The sequence below is a fragment of the Diachasma alloeum genome, unplaced genomic scaffold (assembly GCF_001412515.2).
Source record: "Diachasma alloeum isolate Michigan unplaced genomic scaffold, Dall2.0 Dall_scaffold_00280, whole genome shotgun sequence".
In the NCBI taxonomy this organism is placed as follows: Eukaryota; Metazoa; Arthropoda; class Insecta; order Hymenoptera; family Braconidae; genus Diachasma; species Diachasma alloeum.
Genome location: NW_021680419.1, coordinates 535316 through 554396, shown reverse-complemented (window position 1 = coordinate 554396; position 19081 = coordinate 535316). Strand labels below are relative to the sequence as shown.

The window sequence follows — 19081 nt, the reverse complement described above, 5'->3', positions numbered from 1 at the left end:
CAGTGTTTTGCGGAATTTAATTTAGATAGTACTGATTGGGTATGAATTTGTTCAAATTTTTTCCATGCAATTTAGTTGAAAAATTAAAAAAATAAAAATATCAAAATGTACAGCGTAGCCTGGCCTAAGGGTAGAGCTCCTTTAAATTTCTCCTTTTTAATCATCTGATGCCACCAATCGTTCCACTTTCTCCATTTGAACGATTTGAACTCAAGTAGAACTTCGTAAGAAACCGCCAGCGACGCCAACCACCGTTTTCCAAAGCTCCACCACCCGCGATGCATCATGGGTCGACAGGCCAAAATAAATCCGAAGACTGCCCTCTGAATCCAGTAATCAACCTGTCAAAAGTCCCACAGTAGTGTATCGTTTCCCACATTATCATAATTACAAATAAATCAGCTCTAAAATTGCGATTGCAACCTCTGAGTCACGAAACACCGTTGGGGAGGGTATTGTGGAGCATGTGGAGGCTGAGGGGTTCGTCGGGATGGCAATGAGTACCTTCGACAGTGTCTCTGTACAAGCGTTTTGGTAACACATATGCAGCCCAGCGCAATCGGCAAAGAGATATTAAAATCGGAATATTCAACGACTAGACCAATTGCCTGACTCCTCCACCATGTACAACCGAAGACGCACAAACAATTTCACGTACGTCAGTTCGTGCGTCAAGTACATGATCTTCATCCTCAACTTTGTGTTCTGGGTAAGTTACTAATATTTGACTCACTACTGTGATCAAAGTGTCATTAATAATCGTGGGTCATTAGCTCTTTGGAGGGCTGCTCATTGGCGTGGGACTCTACGCCTTTTACGACAAATGGCAAACAACCGGATCCGTTAGAGTTGAAAATGTCTATGACGTTGTGCTCAATATATCGCTGGTTATGGTCATTGCTGGTGGGGTTGTTTTTATCGTTAGTTTCGCTGGTTGTGTGGGAGCACTCAGGGAAAACACCTGTCTTCTCAAATTTGTGAGTATAGATGGGAAAGGAATAATACGGGACGATGGGGCAAAATGGATATTCAAAATATTTTTCACGTGTTGAAACCCCATTCAAGTACTGATGACATGGTTCTGGAGATTGCATTCATGTTGGGAAAAATTAGGGGGGTTGGGGTAAAACGGACACTTGACTTTTTTATAAATGTTAATGAGGGGTTGAAATGTTGATGAGATTTAATTTTTTTTTTGCAGTACAAAGAACAATTCTTTCTCTCTGTGACGAGCCTGAACTGAGCTCAATTGATAAATTTGTTTCTGAGTTATGAATGATTTTAACAAAGTCCAAAGTGTCCAGTTTACCCCACTCTCTCCTAATTTGATATTTGAGAAAACATTTTTCTGGTTTGAAATTCGGAAGAGCTTTATTAGTTAAATCAGCCATATTTCATAAGTGGAATAGTTTCTTTCCTTTGATCCAATGAATTCATCTCTCTTTGGAATGAGCCCAGTCTGAGCTCAATTGATTAATTTATTCCTGAGTTATGGATATTTTAGAAAATTTCTGAGTGCCCATTTTGGCCCGATTTGGTCGATGATAGCGTAACTGACTTGAGATTTCGTTTCAGTATTCGTGGTGTCTGTTAGCATTCTTTCTGTTCGAAATGGGAATTGCAATCGTTGGATTTGTGTTCCCACATACCCTTCAGTCACTGCTGGAGGAGTCTTTCACTGATAAGATTATACAGACGTATAGGGAGGATCCTGATTTACAGAATTTCATTGATTTTGGACAGCAAGAGGTGAGGAATTGCGTTTGGTTTGGGTTTATTGCAGTGGAAATTGGGAATTTAAAAATACATTCACATGATTTTTTATTTTCAATGAATAAGAATTTTTGGGGACGAAATTCCTTCAAAATTCAGTGGAACTGTCTTTCGACGAAAATTTTCAGAAAGTATTCTGGACATTTCAGTCAAAAGTTTTTAGCAGTTCAGAAAAAAAATGAAATTTCGGGGAAAGTTGAATAGTAATTCTTAGCAGGACGACATTGAATTCGGTTTATGGGAGAAAAAACAACGGAATTTCAATTAAAACTTAATTAAAAATTCAAGAATATATCTGCCCGAATTTAACTGATTTTTATCAACATTCATAAAATAATTGAACTAAAATCCAGACTTGATGGATTTGTCTATCGAAATTTTCAAAAAGTACTTAGGAAATTTGACCCAAAAAGTTTCAATACTGTAGAAGAAAATTGAAATTTCACGGACAGTTCAGTATTAATTTCTAGAAAATCAACTTTGAATCCAATTTAAAGTACAAAAACCCATGAAATTTTTGAAGATTCAAGAATATGGTTAAATACAAGCCATTTAATTAAGAATGAGTGTTTATTAAACGATTTTCTTGCGAAATGAATAATAAAAAGGAATAACACGTCCACGGACTAGTAACGAAGATTAAGAAGAACTAAGAAAGGGACGACCGGACCTGAAAGTAGCTGAGAGGGAGAAAAAGAAGAAATACGTAACCATATACACCTGAATTTCCCTGATTTCTATCACCATTTACAAAATAATTAGATTAAACCGTACACTATCCATAATTTCCGCATAAAGTCATCGACAAATTCCTCTAATTATCAACGACCCATTAATTTACACAGTTCAAATGCTGTGGCCTGAGTCAACAGGGTTACCTAGACTGGCAGAAGAACGAATACTTCAATTGCTCAAGTCCTGGACGAGAAAGTTGTGGAGTGCCATTCTCATGTTGCATAAATACAACAGACATTTCTGTGAGTTAAAAATGAAAAAAACTCATCCGCTTCTCCCCCGCCCGTGGGATAATTCCGCAGTAAAAAAAAAATCTTGTTGCAGAGTGGACTAGTGAACATAATGTGTGGCTACCAGATTCAAATGCTGCCCCCATCCGAGGCTGGCAAGAGAATTTGGATAAGTGGTTGCATAGAAATTGTTCGCAGTTGGGCTGAACGCAATCTGTACACAATAGCAGGCATAGCACTGGGTATTGCATTGAGCCAACTATTCGTTATTTACCTCGCCAAAACATTGGAGGGACAAATTGAGATGCAACGAGCCCGCTGGAGGTCCTGAGCTTGACCACAGGCCTCTGCCTACCGCTATCAGATTGATTCACATCCTAGGAGGCAGATGGCCAGTGGTCGCAGTGCACATAATGGACACGATAGTGAAATTGGTGCTAATGCACGTATGGCAGTTCTCGTACTCCTCGCCATTTCACTCTACGTCATATGTGTATTGTCCCTCATAAGACTAACAATATACTTCAGAGACTATTTTTATGAGTATCTCGACGGTGGTCGCAAGGAGGAGCGACTAGCAACATAATGACAATTTTCTATTCTCAATATTTTTAACATTTTCAAATCTCTTTCTGTGTGATTTTTAGGGTAATTGGATCATTTTTTTCTCGCCTTTTGTATGGATATAGATGTCACGATTAGAATTCAATGACAAAATTTCAATGTCTCGAGCTATTGTTTCATACACGTGTAGTGCTGAATATCTTTTGATACACTGTGTCGAAATGATAGATAATTTTCTACCCTATTCAGGAGAATCGAAGAAAATTATATGTTTTATATGCGATAAATTCAGCAAGGTTCATGGCTCGTTCGAGGAATTCGTGCGTGAACGAGTAAATGATAATTCTCAGTGTCCAATGTACAATTACTGCCATTAAATATTTTTCATGATAATTTAACGTGTGAGAAAATTCGAGAGAATGTACGAGTGCGAGGGAATTTTATTGGGAATGCAGTTTGTTTTCTGTTGATTTCTGTTGAACGTTGTGCAGCTCTTCCTCACATTTTTGTGGCGAAGAATTTTAATGGACTAAATCGCAAAAGTGTCAGTTCCGTTAAAAAATCAAACCTCATTAATTTTTACTATAATTATTCCAGCCGTTCTCGTTCATTCGCAACGTCCACTCCATTTGCATTTTCTTTGGATTTATATATTTCTGTTACAACCTGTAAATAACTAATGGGTTGGAAAATAGAAGAAATTAATGCTCTGATGAAAAACACTTCGTGCGTTCGAAATGTTGGCAATTGGTGAAAGAATGGGGTTTTTCCCAATTATTTCCTTTATGACCGTTAATGGCCGAGAAGTTGGGAACTCATTGATTTTTCTTCGTCGAATATGTTTGCTAAAATGCGCTTGAATTTTCTCCTGAATTTTTCACATGCACTAGAAACTTTAGAACACAATATCACAAGTATACTTGCAAAGAAATAATGCAGTACTAAATGAAAAGTGAATATAGCTTGTTCATTTGCGAAAGCCATTTTAATGTTTATATAATTGTAAATTTAAGTGCACCATTTTCCATGGGAATAAAGCGCACAAACGAGCGGCTGCATTGATTGCCGTTGTTGTGCAGGTAGTTGAAAGATACAAATGACATAGTGATTTTAAAGTGACTAGTTGTTAAGCTTTTTTGCACTTAGATTGAGAAATAATGAAATGATGAAGGTAATTAATGAAAACGCCGACCGAAATTGACCAATTTCTAAGAATAAATACCATATTTATTTTTATCTAAATGGCTTAGTTCGTACTGACAACAGGCATGTGACTTCGATGAACAGTCGAAATGAAAAATCTGTAATTAATCGAAACAATATTCAAGCCCAAGTGCTTGTGATGCTTGTGATGAAGACGCGAACGACGAAAAGATTATGTACATACATTAAGATTAATGATACTTGCCGCACATAACTGTCTACGTATGAGATTTTAATGTCACATGATTCCATTGTTTGCGTTGAGTACTCGGTTCAATTTCACATTTCCTTGATTGAACTCAATGTTAACGATTACCAGTGCCAAAATCTATGCATTTCTACGCTCGCTATCTCTTGTTTATTATTTTTAACGGAAAAAGAAAAAACTTTGACAATAATATTGTCCAGACATTGGTTGATTAATTAATTTTCCAATGGGTCTCGATGATTCTCACTAGTTGATTTTTTATCGGTAAGTTTGGTTTTGTGAAAACACTTGGTGATATTTCTTAGATTATCAATTGGATAAGTGGTATTACGGATTAGTATTATGGAAATATATATTTACTAGTTTTTATTGGACAAGTATATTGTTGTAATAGTGACATTGTCACGGATATTAATAAACAATTAATAATCATTAATTAATGAAATTGCGATTTTGTGGGGCTATTTGACTTTATTTCGAACCAAAATATAAAAATTAAATCTACTGGTAGACTGATATTGTCATTTAAGAATCATTCGGCATTTATTTTTGAATTTTACTTTAATTCACCTTGAATCGATGCAAAATCGTTTCGGAAGTCCGATAAATAAGTCTGAAACAGGCGCATGTGCAGTGGGAAATTGATTATCATAGGCCAGCATTACCGCCTGCAACTTTCTACTGCTTCCCGCGAAATCTTCTCTACCAGCACTGGGAATCCCCCAGAAAACAAAGTCCGCGTCCTCCACTGGCATCGTCAATAGCTCGTAACGTCCCCACAAGATGGCGGCAGTGACCTATCAGACCCTCCGCAGTGAGACCCATCGTAAAACAATGAACAGCTGAAGAATGCGTTAATTAATACTTCATAGTACTCAACGATGAATACTGCATTTTTATGTCAGTCCTGAAATGCCACTTGCGTACGAGATGGCAGCTGTATTGGTCCATTCAAGATGGAAGTTGCGCGATATGCACTCGGGCTCCAATGGCATGCGAAAAATACGAACAATAGAAATGCAATGGATCCGTGGTTAATGCATTATAACATTCCGGAGTTTAATCATCATTGATGATTTAATGTCCGTTATGATTGCGGTAGAACTCTATTTTTTAATGCACAAGATCTATGCGCGCGCTTATCTATTCATTTGTTGAAATGAAGAAATGGAACTCATTGAATTCCATTTTCTCATGAATACTTTATAAATATTGATAATGAATCAAAGAGAATTCGACTAATGATTGAAGTGAATAGCGAAGTAGAGTAAAAGAATCTATAAAGAATTTTTCATTTTCAATGAATCATCTTCAATTTTTGAAAATAATCGGTCTCCATAAAAGGACAGAATTTATTAATTTCACCGATGATATATATATATGTGAAATATATATAGGGGAGGGTGGGGCAAAACGGCCCCCCTTCAATTGTCAATAACTTGTGAATGACATTGTGAAAATTCCCAGTTTCAACTTCATTTTGAAGATAATTTTTCATTCTTCAAAACGAGCTCTAACTCATCCCAATCGGACTATTGAATTGGAAAATATTGACGATTGAAGGGGGACCGTTTTGCCCCATCCTCCCCTATTATATATATATTTCGTGAAAAAAAAATTTACCACTGAAGAATTTGAAAATTCAGAAATGTAGTTGCCTGAATTTTCACAATTTTCAATAATTTTTGAAATTTTCGGGAACAAAATGTATGGAATTTTCGTGTGAATGAGTCACTGTTAGAAACTTCAAGATTATTCATTTGAAATTTCAGAAGTAATTTTTTAACAGTGAATCAGTGTTCTACAGAAAATTCTATTGGATTTCTATAAAAAAATTTATGAGTTTTTGGATTTTACTCAAGAATTCCGCAGCTTTATTGCGCGTTTTTTTACAGAAAATGACCACTAGAAATTATTTTAACGAAAAAATCACTAGAATTTCATCTCTCTATAAAACTATAGAGATTCCTCGACTGAATTTTCACTTTTTTCCCTTTATTTTTTCTCCCATTTCATGGAGAAAATCAAACAAAAAACAAGGAAAACTTGAGCCAAGTAATTTCTCTAGAAATTATGTCTCTATAAAATAAGTTATAGAGAAATATCGAACTCTAGATTTTCTCTACAGAATATTTTCCATTTAACATTTCTATTAAAATAAAAACGCGCAGATGATCTGCGAAATCTTCAATAGAATTGGCCAAAAACAAATTTCCCGACGAATTCGCTACATTTTCCATAAAACTTTCGGTGCATCGATGTATACAAAAGCTGAGGCTGCTGCAAAAACATAAATAGACCCTGTGCAACTAGTAATGTCGAACAAAAATGTCAAAATGAAGAAGAGAATTGAACGAAAAGAGCACCGAATATCCATGGCTTCATTAAAATCCCCGAGACGAAAAAGGGGAAAAAGGGGAGGGAGGGGATGGTGGCCCGACACGCGACGTGGCGAGGCTGCTACCAAAACTGAAAGTACAGCCCCCCTGTTGATCTCCACAATAACCTCGTTCAATGCTACCTAATTCGCAACAATGGCTGCTCCAGCCATATATTAATGATTTCGAGTCCATGGAGCAGTGGGATATCATAGCCATCTACCCTGTTATGAGTCTATATGTGTATTGGTGTCGAGCCAGTTCATGAAACACGAACAATAAAGCCCGGAGAGTACCACTGTTATATGGGGTAGAAATTGTACAGATGCTCAATCGTTTGTCGTTGGTATACAGGGCCCTATTCCCTGGCAATGCAGACTCAATTTTCTCGAATGACAAATGGCCCTGCACCCGAAACATTGTTCCCGGCTATTAAGGCACGTCCAACGAATTTAATGGCGCTCATGATTTCGATTAGGGTGTGAAAACCGTGGTTATGAATAATAACAGGAGTAGAGAGGAATTCAACGTGAAAAATAGTCATGTTTTTCCCGATTGCAATTGGATTGGGAGAGCCATCACGTATGAAAAAAAATCGTATAGAAATTTTCTACACGAATAGTTTCTATACGAATTATTTCTACACTGAGAGAAAAATATAATTCTTCTGACTATATTCCATCACCATCGAATTATAGTCAAAAAGTCCTCAACAATTTTTCATGGGTTACGGTAACTATGACCAGAGAAGTAATTACTTCAATGGAATGTAGTCATTGCAACTATTTTATAGTTCTCACGATAAATTTGTCGTGGTTACTTTTGAACATTGGTTAGTTTAACTGCATTTTGATTTGCAAAATTACGCGTGTGAAGTTACTATAATGTTATGTGCCGCATACAAAAAAAATCGTATCGTTCACCAAAATGGCTCAACTATTTTCTGATTGTAAATCGAACTTCAAATTTTCTCTCAGTGCACTAGATTAGTCCGCGCGCGTATTTCCTAACGCCATTGGGCTTAATGTATGTCTATGGTAGCGAATAATATTTATTAGATTTCTGAAGTTAATGTCAAAGTTTCCGAAGGAAAAGTTTCAGGAATGTATTCTTTTTAAACCAATCTATTCGGCGTATTATGTCATTAGATTTTTTATAAATGATGACAGCGTACATTAAAGATATTACGATAATAGTATACTATATTATATATACTATGTATAATATACAATAGATAATAGAGTACTGTATGCGTTATAAAATATAATGTGCATAATAAAAAAAAAAAATAAGAAAATGATAATAATAATATGCATGATGTATTATAATATAGTATAATATAGAATACAATATAGTAAAGTATTATCGTAATATCTTTAATGTATACTATCATCATTTATGGAAAATATAATGACACAGTACGCCGAATAGCTTCAAAATACGTTACACTGGATTTTTTATTGAGGGATAAATTTTTAGATAAATTATTGTTTCCATACGAAATGTTTCGATGCATGTGACAGTGGGTCGTATAGGATCAAACCTACAGAAATCGTGTAGAAATAATTTTTATAAAAAATATCCGTATTGAAATATCCGTATATCATATACGAAAATCCTATAAAAATTCTATCAACTAAAAATATGCCCTCCAAAAACAACAATAAATTATTTAGCGCCCAGCAATATTTTGACCCCATGTACCACTTTATTCGTGCTGCATGAAGTTGATGCCACGAATCTGCGTGTACACATAAAGAGGGGTGATGTTATCGTGTCGTCCATTAAGAAAACATCACGACGTTATGAGGATCTACCCGCGCTCTCCGTCGCTCCACGAACTGTTGGATCCGACAAATGATGATTTATATTAATTCAGATAGTGAGGTATGACAGGCTTAAAGCGTCGTATTTCCCACACTGAGAAAAATTCTCTAGAAAAATTCACGTGCGCCGTAAACGAGTGACAATTTGCACACTTGGAAAAATTATTGTGGAGCACCTGAAAAATTCTTGTGCAACACCAGAAAAATTATCGTTCATCACTGGAGAAATTATCGGGAGCATCAAAATTTTTCTGAATTTTTCTTCAAAGAATTTCATTAGTTACACAATAATTTATCCAAGGGTGTAACGATAGCATATGAATTTTTTCTAGGAAATTCTTCCCCGCACACATATCCCATCCATTCGCCCAGTAAATAATATTTCTACACTATTCTAATTTAATCTCAATTTAAAAATATCCAAGTATTTCACAATTTGGTACAGGCCACATTTACAGATTCAACCATTTTCAATTATCAAATATGTCAATCAAATTTGAAAAAAGTAATGAACAATTAGCGTCATTTGAATTACATCTTGCACACAATTATCATTTTTTAAACATTTATTGTTTACGGATAAATAATTGGAATTGTTCAAATTTCCAGAAACATTTTTCGGCATAAAATGGATTTCTGGTAAAATTCTGAATATGAATAAATTTGTTACGATTCCGAACACATGATTTTCATGCTATAAAATTGATTGGTTATAAATTATTTACAGAAAATGCTAGTAATTTCCCAAACTCCCAATTTTTAATTCGTTACTTCATCAATTTTCCTCAAAAGTAAATTTTCCGTTTCTTTTTCTGTATTTTTAAATATTTTCAGACATGCAAAGTTTAAATAATAAAATCATTGCAAAATGCCCGGACTTATTAAGGTCAAATGGGGCTCGAATAAAAGCTCTGATGTTCAGCTACAAAAGTGTAAAAGGATTTCACCGACGAAAAAACAGCCAAAGTACTTGGATATCCTTAATTGATGTCAAATATTTCGTCCATTACTTTTCTCCATCGGGCATTCGAGGAAGACATGAAAATCTAACGGCGCATGCACCCCGCGGACACCAGATTTACGGTGAGGCTCACTAACGTGTCCTCAAGATTCTCCTCGAGATTCTTTTTCCCTTCTGAAAACACTTTCTAACTGGTGAATAATGACAAGTCTCCTGGTTGTAAGGAGGTTTGTTTTTTCTCCACTTTTCCTTCTCACCTTTGCCCTCGTCCCTATTTTACACCCTGTGCATCCCCTTCGGGGAAATGCCGTTACAAAGTCGTCATTGGATCACCAGAAATCCAGCGACTTACCTAATCAAGACATAATTCTAAGAGATTAAATCTTGCCTCGAGTGTTTAACCATTTTTACCAGGTTTTTCTCGGAAATTTGACTTCACGCTTGTCCTCTCCCTCGCTTCATTAAAACTTGTATTCACATCCGATTATACACATGTGCATTCAGAGAAGTGACGCGTGTGAAGGGAATAAAACTCAACGTAAAATTTTTACGCACGAATTATTGATTTCGTTTAACACGAAATGAATAATTCATTCATTCCAAATGATTATTTGATTAGAATCAAATTAACAAATTACTTGGTGATTTCATTTGACGATCTAAATGAAGGATTATTACATCTCAATCAATTAGAAATACAGGAGAAATGTAGTTGACTCTTGACTAATTAAGGAATATAAAATTCTGAGAGATAAACTCTCGGCTGAAGTGTTTAACCCTTTTTACCCGTTTTTTCTCGGAAATTCCACTTTACATTCGTTCTTTCCCACGAGGGAAAGATTTTAAGTTGAAATTCAGGTCATTTTGGTGCCGAATATGAAACAATTCGAGAAATAAGAATCCCACGAGAGAAATTAAATCATTGTTCAACTCCAAACGAAACAAAAATAATTCTCATTTGGATCAACTAAATTAATTCGTTCATTCCATTCCAACATTCATCAGGAATGGCTGAATTATTTTTATTTCACATGATGAAAACACTCTAATTGAGATGAATATTATTGAAATGCATACAAAATATTAAAATAAACAGTTTAATTCGATTTAATCGGGTCACAGTCTGCAATTTTCTCCATTTAATACTATTTTTCTCCATTGGAAAAAGAACCTCTGTGAAGATACAACAACAGCAGCCCCTCAAAATGGCAGTTAACGCCACAAGGACAGATTTACCACGAGCCAGTCCCGGAGGACCTGTCTTCCCGCCCTGTGACGAAACGATCCCTGGGGTGCGCGTACGTTCATACATGCGAATCGAGAAAATTTAACCCCCCACACCAGCCCCCACCCCTTCTCCGCCTGTACATAGCAGTTTTCCCATACAAATTGTAATTCACCAGTGGACACACTCGAAACATCGTAACGAGCACCATCAGCGGGAGCTCGTTACGCTTTTAATCGTTTCATCAACTTGTTGTTACAGCGCCTCCCATTCTTTCCGCTTCTCTCTCGTATTTTTTTATCAAATATGCAGAGAGACACACCTGGGGGATTGCGAATAAAAATTAAGCTCCTGGAATAATTGTCAACAGTCGATGTCGCTTTTTGTTTGCTCCGGTGCCGATGGGATTTGTGATTGCTTTTTCTTTTATTCGATTGAAAACGCGCTGTTTGTTCTTTTTTTATGAAAGAATGACGGAGGAGTAATAAGTGTCGGAGGTAGATGTAGAGTGTGAGGGAAAATTTCCGAGAAGAGCCGGGGAGAAATGGTTAAACACTTCAGGCAGGATTCAGTATTACATTTCTCGTGTGATTCCTTTTGGTCGAAATGGAATAATTCTTTATTTGGATTAAATAATTGGGTCACTTAGTTCGGGTAGAAGAATCGTGGAGGACTTCCTTACAATGGGGAGCTTCAGTATCGGAGCAACCTAGCCCTGATGATGCAGACTGAAATGTTTGCGAAACGTCGGCAAAAAGCTGAATGCAGACGCGGTATCCACCCGGAAGCCATCATAATGAACAATAATATTGTCCGCGAAAGCCTCAAAACTCAATAGAACCTATTCTTCTTAACAGAATAAGTTGTATAGAAAAATCGAATTCTATCGACTTTTTCTGTCAAATATTTCCCATATTTCAATAGATTCGGCCAAAAACTAATAGAAAGTTCAATAGAAATCCAACAGAATTTTCTAACGAATTCGCTAGGTTTTTCTATCAAATTTTTTCCTGCGTGTTCTACTGAATGGCCCTGAATTACTGAGAGACCGAAAGGGCCATGAGACCAAGTATTTAAAATCGTTAACTTTAGGAGAAATATTTCCTGAAAAATGACAAATTAAGAACGGAGTAATGGGAAGCAATTCCAGGAGTCTTGGTAACCCGTGAAACATCACACTTTACTTCTCGCAGTAGATAACCCCCGTTGGATGTCCCGAGGTGGGAGACCCAGTGAAAAGATAAGCCTTTGTGCCATCCACAGCTACCCAGAAAGTCGTTTCCTCTCTTCTATTCTCCTCTTCTCCTCGTTGTTTGGGCTCTAACATTGTAATAGAGATACGACGATATTTTCAACTTGCCGAAACATAGGAAATAGCCAGGTATATACGTATATAAGTGGGCTGGGAGAAAACGTTAACGCTACGAAGGCGTTACCCACGAGGTAAATCAAAACCCCATTAAGAGCCTGGGTAAAGTTAACTCTCACGTGACTCGTGCGGGGTTCAACACGGTTGCGGATATAATATTACTCGGTTTAACTGTTGTTATTTTTGAGGGGCTCGAGAGAGACGGAGGGAGTCTTTTTCATTCCGATGTGTGCAAACTTTCCCCGTGCAACTGCATCAAGAATTTAGACGGGAATTTTTGTAATTTAAATTGAAACGCTGGCAAGTTATTGCTGGGAATTATGGGAATTATGGGGAGTTTTATTTTAATAGTTGTTAAATGTGGTAATTGATTTTTGTGGAGGGGGTGGGGGATCATTCTACAACGTGTGAATTATGTGACGACAGTAATTAAAACTTTCCTTGCAATATTTGGAATAAATGGTTGGAGAGAATGACGTGTGCAATTTCAAGCAAAAATCTTTGAAACAGTAGAAAAAATCCATTTACGGGGGACTTTAATACATGTTTTGCCGGAATAATCCACTGATTTCCAGAAAATTCAGTGAAAATTTATCGAATTTACGGGATTTTTATTTTTATTCACTTTTTTATTCACATCAAATGAGTAATTTATATGAATCTATAAATGACTTGTACAGTTATTTGCAATTGAGACATTTCCATTGAAGTAAATAATTAATTAATAATTACACATTAACAATTTATTAATTCATTAATTTTCACCTGAAATATTACGAAAAAATGATGGAAAATTTTGAAATAAAAATTTTTATTCGATTCAAATGGTAATTATCAAGACAAAATTTCCTAAGATCTTTTTCTATCATAATTCTTAAAAAAAATAGTGAACAAGAAGTTTTTATTCATGTGTTTGTCGAAAAATTCACTTTTTCTCAAATCTAAACACAATAAAAATGAATATTAACTCCTTTTTTAATAAATGAATAATAGACTACATAAAGATCATATAAACAATATGCATAAACTACTCGCCAATTTAATTAAATGAATTTTACACACAAAGACTTTACTGTTAAAAATAATTCGTTCACGTGTCCAACAGAATAATTTGGTTGATGAATTGAATGAAATAAATGATGTCGATGCGTCATTTCCCTGGGTGTGACCTATCAAGAAACACATCACATGATGTCTAAATCGAATTTGAAGGCACTTAAAGAGCAGAATAGAGCAGAATAGAAATGAATATCATTATCACCTCCCTCGACTTTTATCACTCAAATGAATATAAATAGTTTCCATCCAGAAGCTGCGTACGAAGAGCAATGGAAATGAACGAAAGACCCGGAGAGATTGTTGGCAAGAGCTTCTCTTTCGTCGAGATGGAAGATGCGCCGACATAACCGATAAATAACAACGGCAACGAGCCTGTCAGACCCTTGTTAAAAACACCTCTAGTGCACACGTTGATTCTTCTGCATCCCTCCTTGAACCTAAAACGAAAAGAATCATTGGTTGTGCTCAGGGCTCGTGTTAAAGAGAAAATATACTCAAACGCCCCAAAGTAATGTTTGCTGAGTGCTGTGCTTCTTCGTGCGCCCATTGGTTACGTGTATGCTACGGAGGTGAGAAGTTTCTTGGGATAATCATTAGGGATATTTTGCGGGAAATGTCTTATTTCTGGTGGAGAGAATTCAGAATCTTGAAGAGAGATTTTCTTCACTGTTAGATATTTCTGATGATCACTGTTTGAATGGAGTAAAACTTTTTATTCGAAATCTTTCTATTTTTTAAAATAATGCTTCAAGTGGAAATTGGGGAATTCATATGCTTACTTCAGTGAAAATGTCTCAATTACAAGTAAATACATAATTATTTTATAAAATCAAATAAACAATTCAGGCGATAGGAGTAAAAAGAGAATAATTAAGTTTCATTTCAGATAAAAAACTCGAGACATTTCATTTTTCAGACAAAAAATATTGATTAATAAATTAAATAAGAGAACTTGGAAATTTTTAAATCGAGGAATTTCCACACGGAGAGAAATCTTTGATAAAAATTATCCTAAGATTCTGTAAAAGTGTATCATGAGTCATCGTTTCCTCATTTCTATCCCGAAATTTAGTCAAAATTAATATATGATGATCAAATTTTATTCTACGTTAGAGAAATTTTCTCCTGACGTACAATAAATTTAATCCTTCCATTCCAATAATTTTTATGTAGATAACAACGAAAATTCTAGAACAATTGGTCAATTTTACCCTACCGGTACAGTAATTTTTACTCTACCGGCACGGTAATTTTTATTTTTATCAGGATAAAATTTCTCTAAGACACAATAAAATTTGATCATCATATATTAATTTTTAATAAATTTCGGGATAAAAATGCGATCCCGATTTTAAAAAAGTCCAGGTTACTCAAATAAATTCATTTGGCTGATTCAAGTAATTCTTATTCACTTGAAAAAAAAATTATCCGATGGGTTTTGACGGGTTGGTGTGACAGAGTTCAGAGAGTGAATGTTTTCCGAATGTCAGAAACTCTCAAGATGACACTCGGAAGTGTTTTCGAGGGTCTTGTCTAAATACAGCCCATCATCTTCGCTAGATCGTGAGTAATGGATTACACACATGTGAATTAGAAGTTTTGATGGGGCTTCTAGCCATCCGGCAAATCGACTGACGCTCAGAATGCTTTTTGCCTGTCCTGTAAACAAACTTCCAAAGGTATAGTTATACGATCAGTAAAACCCTCCGCAAAACGTGTAAGAGGAGCCTCCACACTTTTTCCAAGCTTTTTAACGCATTATTTATGGCTCTCACACATCAAGCGTCCAAATAGCCACTCGAGGAAAAAAAACGAGAAGAGATATTTTTTTCCCTCTGCCCTTCACGTACGAAAAAATTTAATTGAAAAACCCAGCGCTTTCTCTGAGATTTTGTAGTGGAACTTTGTGACAATTCTATTGGTGTTCTATTAGAATTTTTATTATGGAAAAACGCCGATGGATGCTCATTTTTCTATACAACTTATTCTGTTGGGATTTTTTGTATAAGAATTCTGTGCATCAATTTTTTTCCTCGTTCAATTTTTTTTCTTGGATTTTGTATGAGAAAAAATTAAAATACAGTAAATAAACTTGGAAAATTTGTGCCCAAGAATTTCTATAGCAAACATCAAATCTTTTGATTTTTTTCCATCAAATGTCTTGACACAGTAAATGAAATAAAAAAATTGACGCAGTAAATGGAATAATATTCTATAGAAATAGCGCACAAAATATATAATTTTTCAATAGAATTTTTCATTAATCTCTTTCGTCATTAATCTCTTTCTTTCTTTGTAAAGTTCAATAATCGTCTATTGAAATAATCTTCTATAAAAAAATGGAGTTCTAATGGAACTTTAAGAGAATCCTTATAGATTTCCAATACAAATTCAATAAAAATTTTCAGAGAAAGCACTGGGTTTTCTATTAAATCTTTCCATGCGTGTTCTTTCTCGCAAGTCCCGGCTGACCGAATCCCTGCTTTCCATCGAAATTCGATACTCCTTCTAGGATAGGCGTGGCCGTCAACCTTCGGTGACGGAAGAAAGTCAAAGGACCACTCTCACCCCCTCCCCACGTCGCAAATATCAGTTTTATTGCTGGAGATAATGCATTTCACCCCGACAAAGTGTTTTTCCAATTTATGTGCTGAGAAAGTCATGTAGATCGGAGGGGGTTGGAATACTTATGAAATTGTGAGAAAGCTGTTTCGAATTAGTGCGCGTGTCTCAGTGCCGGAGAATTGGGAAAATGAGGAGAGAAAAATGTCTGAGTGGGACATCTGTTGCGGTCACCTTTGAACTGTGCGTTACATGTTTTTCTTGGGTTTTTTTTATTATGAGGGGTTATTATTTTGGTTTCGCACCTGGATGGCGATGAAAGCGCTTTCGATCGTCATGTAAACCCCCTTGGAATAACATTTTCGCCCTCTCTACACGCAGGGGCAAATGGATAGATTAAGAATAAAAACTCAATTACGAATTTTAATTAAAAAGTTTTACATTTTTTATTCTCATTTGCCCTTCAATTGAATTCAGCAGCGAAGTGGTAAAGCGGTACAAGTCAATATTGACTACTGACCAGTTTTCAATAAATATCTCGGAATCTAAGGGAGACAGCAAAATTTTTGTTAAGACCTTTTTTGTAGAGCCGATTGAGAGCTACAACAAATATAATAACGAAAAATTCGCTATCTCACTTAGATTCGGAAATATTCCTCAAAAAAGCGAAGTGGTAAAGTGGTACAAGTCAATATTGACTATTTTGACCAGTTTTCAATAAATATCTCGGAATCTAAGGGAGACAGCAAAATTTTTGTTAAGACCTTTTTTGTAGATCTGATTGAAAGCTACAACAAATGTGATTACGAAAAGTTCGCTATTTCTCTTAGATTCGGAAATATTGCTCAAAAAAGCAAAGTGGTAAAGCGGTACAAGTCAATGTTGATGATTGACCAGTTTTCAATAAATATCTCGGAATCTAAGGGAGACAGCAAAATTTTTATTAAAACCTTTTTTGTAGAGCCGATTGAGAGCTATAACAAATGTAATAAAGAAAAATTCGCTATCTCACTTAGATTCGGAAATATTCCGCAAAAAAGCGAAGTGGTAAAGTGGTACAAGTCAATATCGACGATTGACCAGTTTTCAATAAATATCTCGGAATCTAAGGGAGACAGCAAAATTTTTATTAAGACCTTTTTTGTAGAGCCGATTGAGAGCTACAACAAATATAATAACGAAAAATTCGCTATCTCACTTAGATTCGGAAATATTCCTCAAAAATTCAACTGGGAGATCTAACCCGACTTAAACCGTTTTACCACTTCGCTACTGAATTATAGATTTTGTTAGACAATTAGTGGGTAAAGATGGTAATTATCTGAGATATTCCCACGAAAAATCACCCGTTTCCCCGACACGTGGCGCATTTCCCGGAAATTTTGACAATCACTGAGGCAATACATCAGCACATGTGGGCGCCGAACAAAGAATAAGATTGAGATAAAAATAAAAAAGATGTATAAAAAAGAGGGAAGATCAATTTCCAACAATATGCAGAACAATTTTTCTCCCGAATATTCCCCGGTTTCCGTAGTCTCTCCTCGGCGTGCCCCATAACGACGGAGGGAGAAGTATATCACGATTTATTTCGTGTCATTTTTTTTTATTCTCGAGGAATAGGAGCGCAGCGACGACGTAGGAAAATAAATTCCTCCGTGTCCTGTCATACGTGGGGTTTATCGCCTACTTTTACTGGGTTGAATAAGCCCCCAAATCCCATCACAATTTTCATATATGACTTTCCTGATATGGGTTTCCAGAAAATTGAAGTGATAAATTTTATTTCTCGGATAAGTTTTACGGTAAACTTCGGCAAGTGTTTTCGAAATTCAGAAATTGCTGTGAATTTATTTCAGAGTCACTTGCACTGAACGAGAGATGCAATATTAGCATTATTTTGTTGAGATATAATTTAAATTTTGGGGAATCGCGTCACTGTCAATTGCAGTTATTCCATGAAAATTTATAGAAGTCCGGAACATTCGGGGAAATTTATTTTTAAATTTTTCACAATTTCTGGAATCCCGGGATTTTTTTCCTGTTTACATCAAATCCAAAGCCATTCTCCTGTAAATTACTATTCAAAACGATAGCCCTAAATAAAATAGAGCTCCTCATCAGGGCGATTTATTTATTTAATCTACACGACCCAGAAAACATGAAAAATCAAACATAATTTCAATCAAATGACCATTTTTTTCCATTCAAATGCGTCATTTCTCTGGCTGTATGAAATGAACAGTGCAAAAATAAGCGATAAACAATCAATACCAAATATCAATTTAATAATATAAAATATTATTATTATTAAACGATTCACATTACAAAAATTGCGACATGATTCCATTAAATTGAGTTTAAACTCGTTCGCACAACGAGACATGAAAGAATAACAGATAAAAATTGATTGTTTCGCGTCATTTCCCACTGAATCATCTAGCACAATAAGCCCCCATTAAACAAATAGACCAAATCGTTGAGATGCCCCTCCGGTAAAATTACACTTTATATCTACAGAGTGGCTTGTTCAGTTCGAAACGATCAGAATTTTCTCCACCCTAACTGAGTGTTGGTGGTTGTTCCACCCTCGACCCGACAACAATACGCCCACCCCTGGGGGGTACATCCCAGGATCGCTCCTAATGCAATTTGAGTTAACTACCGGGGATGATAGCTTATACTTTATACAGCATCGGAAGCGAGGGGGAGATCATGGATCAGTGTGTAAATGCAACAATACCCGTTTTTGTCCCCGCTAAACCATTTTCCATCGGAGGGGCTGAATGTGCGGATGAAACCGTTCCTTGTTATTCTTACCAACCACATTTTATACATCACCATTCACTTGGGTAACTGTCGATTGGGCTTGTTAAGGGACAGGGACACGACTCCGTTTTCAACATTAAAATAAAGGCCGTGACTATTCGCACCATTGCGTGAATCACTCCCGTACACTCCATACACTCCACGCATGCGTGAAGTTTG

The 19081-nt window shown here is 35.9% G+C and overlaps 1 protein-coding gene across 1 annotated transcript; it reads left to right on the top strand.

Annotated features, from left to right (window-relative positions):
• The first annotated feature begins 229 nt into the window (after nucleotides 1-229).
• Nucleotides 230-5149, top strand: LOC107038415 (tetraspanin-33). Its single transcript, XM_015257516.2, has 5 exons — nucleotides 230-709; nucleotides 774-977; nucleotides 1576-1749; nucleotides 2619-2750; nucleotides 2833-5149. Exons 1-5 carry the CDS (start codon nucleotides 623-625, stop codon nucleotides 3067-3069), a joined length of 834 nt encoding a protein of 277 aa, XP_015113002.1. The 5' UTR covers nucleotides 230-622; the 3' UTR covers nucleotides 3070-5149.
• The last annotated feature ends 13932 nt before the right edge of the window (nucleotides 5150-19081 follow it).